General features: G+C 48.4%; 1 protein-coding gene across 1 annotated transcript; it reads left to right on the top strand.

Moving 5' to 3' along the window:
- Window positions 1-1046: 1046 nt before the first annotated feature.
- N7483_009411 (basic helix-loop-helix domain-containing protein) lies at window positions 1047-4175 on the top strand (the record flags this gene model as incomplete). Its single annotated transcript, XM_057092838.1, has 1 exon — window positions 1047-4175. One exon carries the CDS (start codon window positions 1047-1049, stop codon window positions 4173-4175), a length of 3129 nt encoding a protein of 1042 aa, XP_056944012.1.
- Between the last annotated feature and the right edge of the window lie 1825 nt (window positions 4176-6000).

Below are 6000 nucleotides of genomic sequence, written 5' to 3'. Positions count from 1 at the left end.
CGCACTCATTCTTTCACCCGCGCGCCACCCAGTGGGGTGCCAAGGCTGATGATCCTGGGTTTTGCGCAAATTTTGAGACGGTAAGAAAAACTCTGACTGCGTGAAAAGACATTTTGAACACATGAGAAGATGATAATAAGTGCTGTGGGAAGGATTATGGTGTTTTGTTAAGAACAAAGAGAGTCACGATCACATGTCAATGGCTGAGTCATCAAGAAAAGGGGTGTATCAAAGGCCACCAATGAAAATCAATATAGATTACGACGTCAATACGGTATTGGGACGGCCAAATTCCGCCCCTGGGGCTGTGTTCCACACAGTAAATCAAAATTACTGTTAAAATACATTTCTCCGTGACTGCCGAGGAGCCGGAAGTGCAGCGAGCCGCGATCATACGACTAGAAAGGCTAAAAATGGCAAACTGCTACGCTCCTTTATGCTGGCAGAAGACAGTAACAACAACACTTGTTCAATGACCATTAAGAATACCGATTTAACTATTGATACTTGAATTGACCGATTCTGTGTAGCGCTTCCTGCACCCTGGTCCACAATTCACACCATTTGGCGATGATCGGCTTCGTGGAAGATTGAATTGGAGAATCCACTCACCCCATTTCCAAAGGGCCCGCCGGCGCTACTTACGCTACTGCAAAGTGTGGGTATCTCTCTGCCTAGCTGCTCCTAATGCGCTCATGACTCTAACTGTTTCCCCCTCTCTCAAGTTTTCTTACCTTTCCCTACATGCTGTTCAACATCGCTAGCTAGTACTACTCGGATTTATACTACGTCCTCAAATCCAGCCATCGAGTTCAGTAAGTTTTGCTCACTGGCAGCATTTGATATCTCAAGATTATCCGCCAATGGCCGAAGCTTGCGTCTAGCAAGGCTAGTCCCTTGAAGCTTCTGCTAACCATTCATGTCGCATTCATAGCTAACATATGATCTAGCCTGGAACACCGTACGGGTTGCCCTTTTCCATATCTAACTTCACATTTGTAGCGTGGACCGAAGCTCCTCGCTACGGATGATCAGCCTTTGCCACCATGTCAGCCCCCGGCATGGAAAGTGACTTCCAGCTCTTCTCTCCACGCCGCCAGTCCGGAGGGGATTCTCGTGGGATGTATCAGAACCAAACCATGGATAATCATAATCAAGATTGGACCCAGTGGATGCGATGGGATGAACCCGCCTTTACCGAGAATGGTCAGACGCATATCGATTCCTCTGTCGACCACTCATTCATTTCCCCACATACGACTATGAACTCCTCCCCCAATCAGTGTCAAAATCAGGACTTCTCCCCACAGCTTCCACTCGGACTCATGGAAATTCCATCCGACAATAACTTCCAGAGAGGTTCAATCGTCTCCAACTTCCCGGGTCAGTCCGGTCTTGTTTCTCCAATCTCTAGCGTGGGGGTCAGCAGAAAGCGGAAAACTGGAAGTGATGACGATGCTACAACTGTAACTGGACCTATCCAATCGGGACCGGCCAAGAAGATGCCGGCGAAGAAGCGTGCCCATAATGTGATTGAAAAACGATACCGAGCCAACTTAAACGAGAAAATCGCCGAATTGCGTGACAGCGTGCCGAGTTTACGAACAACAAAGAACGCCAATGGTGACTCCAATGAAGATGACGATGATGGGGAGGGAACACAATCTGCGAGCAAGTTGAATAAAGCTTCCATCTTGTCCAAGGCTACCGAATACATCAAACACCTCGAGATCCGAAATAAGAGACTGGAAGACGAGAATACCGCTCTCAAGAATCGCCTTCGCCAAGTTGACAAAGCAGCTGACCAGGCTGTTACATCCGCTGCCTCCGTTTCATCGCCTAGTAACTACACTGCTTCCAGTGAATCCTGCGCCGGAACATCACCAAGCGTCTTCTCTCAGCCTGAAGAAGCTACGAGCGATAGTTCCCCAACAGCTTCCCATCCTCCCGAGGGAATGATCAAGGTACCTGATGCATTCAGGCGGATGCGTGAGGAGGGCAAGAAAGGCATCTTTGGCGAATCATACATCACATCCACGCCCAGGAATGGTGACTCCAACTTGGGCCACGAAAATGGGTCTCGACGTCGCTCAAAGTTGCCCAACAAATACATGCTGGGAGCTCTTGCCGGTCTCATGGTACTTGAGGGCTTTGGCTCAGAAGAGTCTGAGTCTGAGGCGAAAGGCCTGTTCGCTCTCCCTCTGAACCTACTCCATCGCTTGCGGTCCCCCATTCTCGCTCACGGGGAGTTCTACTTGAAGAATTTCTGGTATTCGTGGCATGCTCGGGCAATCTCTCATTTCTTACTACTTATGACTTTGGTAGTTGGAAGTGCATTCATTGTATTTGTTTATCTCTTCAACGCTCAACCCGTCACAGGACATCCCCCTCCAAAGGCAGTCAGCGAGGGCAAAAATGCACAACCCACCTCCAGTGATTTCCGACGACAGGCATGGCTTACTAGTATGCAACGAGTTGGTGTTCCACGTCATCGCTTCTTCCGCGAATGGTATGTGGTGACCTCGCGATGCTTCGAGTATGTTCTGCGATGTTTCATGGGCTGGAAACTCTATTCTTGGGCGACAGGAATCACAGAAGAAGATGAGAAGGGCCGTGTGAAAACATGGGATATTGCTATCGATGCTCAGCTCACTGGAGGTGATGCTGAGATTAGCAAGAGCCGTCTGGTCCTGACCATCTTTGCTGCAGGAACACTTCCCAGCAGCCCCATGCGAATGATTCTCAAGGCGTTACATGTACGCATTCTTCTTTATAGAGTCGGGGAGTATGGCTCTTGGTCTTTCCGTGTCTCCAATGATATTGCTCGCGCTCTTGCGAACTACCAGTGGGGCGTTGCGAGAGAAATCCACAATGCTCTCCCTGAGGGCCACCCCGACCAACTTCCTCCTCACTTGGCAGAACTTATCAAACTCGACTGCGACGATGTGATGATTGATTCTATTATCCAGCGAGCTGTGAATTTGACTTGGAATCGTCCAACTCAAGAAGGCGCTGGAGATGATGCCGTCCTGCTTGACGTGGTTGAAGAGGACCCAGCTATTCAATGCTCCGTGGATGCTCTTGCAGCTTGGTGGTCAAGTCATCTTCTCCAGAGTGCCATTCTGAAGTATCTGGAAGCTAGCGCGGGCGGTCCTGTATCCAAAGCGAGCCGTGACACCTTCAAGGAAAAGATCTGCATGGCTCTTGATGTTGCTCCTCGACTTTCTGCAGCTTACAGTCGCGCTTTGGTTATGAAGGCGGTCTTCTTTGATCAGGACCGCATCAAGAATGTCGGCGCTGTACTTTCTGCTCTTCCCAAGCCCAAGGACAAGCGCAAGGGTGAATGGAACCAGGCAGCGAACTTTCTTGACTCATCACTTCCAGTATCGGTCCGTGATGAGATCTCTATTGCTGTCCGCTGTGCCATGATTGCCGCCATTGTTACAGCTCGATCCAATGGCGACACTACTCTCCCAGCCTCCTTCACTATTCAAAAGGCCATAAATTGGTTCAACCAATTGCCAATCGACCCTGTTGAGCTGAGCCTGATTGGCTTCTCTTCAGTCTACCACTTGCTACATCTATTGGCCTCGGATGTTGATTACATCGCTTCTTCTGATTCATCTGCACCATCTTCTCAAGTCTCAGACCCTGGATCATCCGCCGACGACGAAGCCGAAGAAAAGCCACGCATCTCTCGCAAATTCGCTCTCTGCCCACGCGACATCCCCAATCTCGGACGTGTCGCTGCTGAGCTCATCTACTGGTCTCGAAATGCGTACAACCCAGCATTCTATGGCTTCTCGTCTAGTCTCGTTGAAATAATCGTCAAGTCCTGCACTTCCCTTTGCAAAGATGCCGGGATCAATGTCGATGACTTTTTGAACACGCCACCAGAGCCAATCCCCTCTCGGAAGCGGAAATCTCGACGTCGCCGAGGTGGCTCGGAGCAGTGCTTCCAGAGTGATGCGGATCAAGACTTGATCGAGACACGCATTGCTAAGCCCCTGGGTCGAGAACGCTCTGCTAGTAATGATACAGGATATGGAAGTCTTAGCCTCGAAGAGGATGTTCCGACTATTCCCCTGTTCCTGAGCAGGTTTAAGACATCAAGTTGCAAATGTTCTTCCTTGGATGGATTTCTTATAGCGATGGCGTTTTTGTTCTTTGTTTAAATGGTTATGTTTGATAAAAACAGCCACCTCGCAATTTGCGATGGTTTTGGGAGAAAAATATGGATTGGGAATGCGGACTCGGCGCACAGAGGCGTTTGGGCTTCATCTCAACTGGTACATTACTTGTATGTAGAACTACTAGTATGAATTAATTGTACCCTATTCTGGGAATGATCTTGGCTCACTAGTAGTACATATCTTTCACTGTCCCTTTTTGCATCGATTCTAAATACAGTTGCCAGTGCTTACTTGAGCTGCTTGATACTATAGTACTAGTACCTGGACACCTCACCCTTGGAAGGTCTTTTTAGAGTCATCATATTCGCCCTACTATACCCATGGACCGTTGGAAGTTGAATTGCCTGGGGTCTCGACTCGCTTCGCTGCTGGTGCATACATTTACGCCCTCGACTGTATCAAACACCTATGCCAAACCAGACTGCTCATGACGCAAGACTACAAAATCTACACACTTGAGCGATTAAAATGCTTACTCTTTGTCATTCACTTTGTTCCTTCAGGTTGCTAATTTACTACTCATGTATGTGAATGGCTCGTCTTCTGTGGTCTAGTAACGCCAGCTTCCTCAAAAGAGAATCAGTGTACCCCATGCACTTCATAGGATCCTCCACATTCACAAAAGCGGACAAATGAGAATCAATGCGAGGAGGGCCTACGCAGTCTAGATCCTATGATCGAGAAAATGCACATGTGGGCTTTCGATCACTGTCGGAAGTGGGATTCGGAAGTGTACAAGGAGCTGAGAACTTCGGCAGTTGTGTCATAGTTTCTAGTAGTCAGCTTCCGAGATTATAAGAGCCCTATGAACATCACTGGCAGTTTTCTCCATGTTCATGCCCCAACTATTCCTCTCTTAGAAGGTGCTGTGGGGAAGGAATTGCGTAGCATGGTGTCAACGGGTGCATGTTTCTGCCATGCTACCTTGTCTCCACAATGATCGAGCTGCTCTATTGTTAAAATGTAGTGTTACAGTTGCGTTCCAAAGAATTAAGTTCTTTTTCAGGCTATTTCCCCGGGGAGACCGAGATCCGAGTCGATGTATAGTACATTATGACGTCGGAACGCCTTCAAGCCACTCCGGCTATCATGAATCATGGTGAAGCCTTTCGGGCCAAAAGAGATATATAGGATGAAAGTATTAGGACACACAGTCTCAATACATAGTTTCCGATGCAATTGTGTCAGAATAATTAAGTTTTTAGAGGCTGAATGTCATATTCGGTCAAGGGGCAAGTGTTAAGGGTACCGCACACGGGGAAGGGGAGAAAGCTCGGACCATCTATATAACATTCCGTTTTCAGAACTTCACTTGAATTGAATGATCGGCGTCTAAGCCGGTATGTTCGCCTGTCATCCCTTGAACCTGTTTGTGAAGGCCCAAGTTGTGTAGGATCTTGTTATTCGTCACCGGCAGATGTCATAGGGCACATCCTAGTCCGCAAGTGATTGGTTTATGCACATCAACCATGGAGTTTATGCACCACGCACACACGAGAGGGCCTTCCATTCAGGTCTCTCCTTGATTGATCCTTGGTTCCAAGATCTAAGATCTAGACTTTAAACTTTTAGCATGCTCGGGCCACTTACCGTGCGCATAAAGCCGAATAAGCTTATGATAGTCTCCATCAGTTCCTTCGATTTAACTCCCCCCCAATTCGGCTGGTTACACTCACGCTTGCGTGGGCCTAGGAATGACGATATTTTCAATTCGGCAGGAATCAATAGCCAGGGCCCAGCCGTTCAGGGGTCCATGACGGCATCCATGAACGGATGCACCCAATGCCACTCAATCATGGACTCGGAT

This window comes from Penicillium malachiteum (genome assembly GCF_028827825.1).
Source record: "Penicillium malachiteum strain IBT 17515 chromosome Unknown utg000004l:1.0-4883003.0:1.0-4884900.0, whole genome shotgun sequence".
Classification (NCBI taxonomy): domain Eukaryota; kingdom Fungi; phylum Ascomycota; class Eurotiomycetes; order Eurotiales; family Aspergillaceae; genus Penicillium; species Penicillium malachiteum.
The sequence above is the reverse complement of the archived record's forward strand: the minus strand, read 5'-3'. Positions and strand labels throughout refer to the sequence as shown.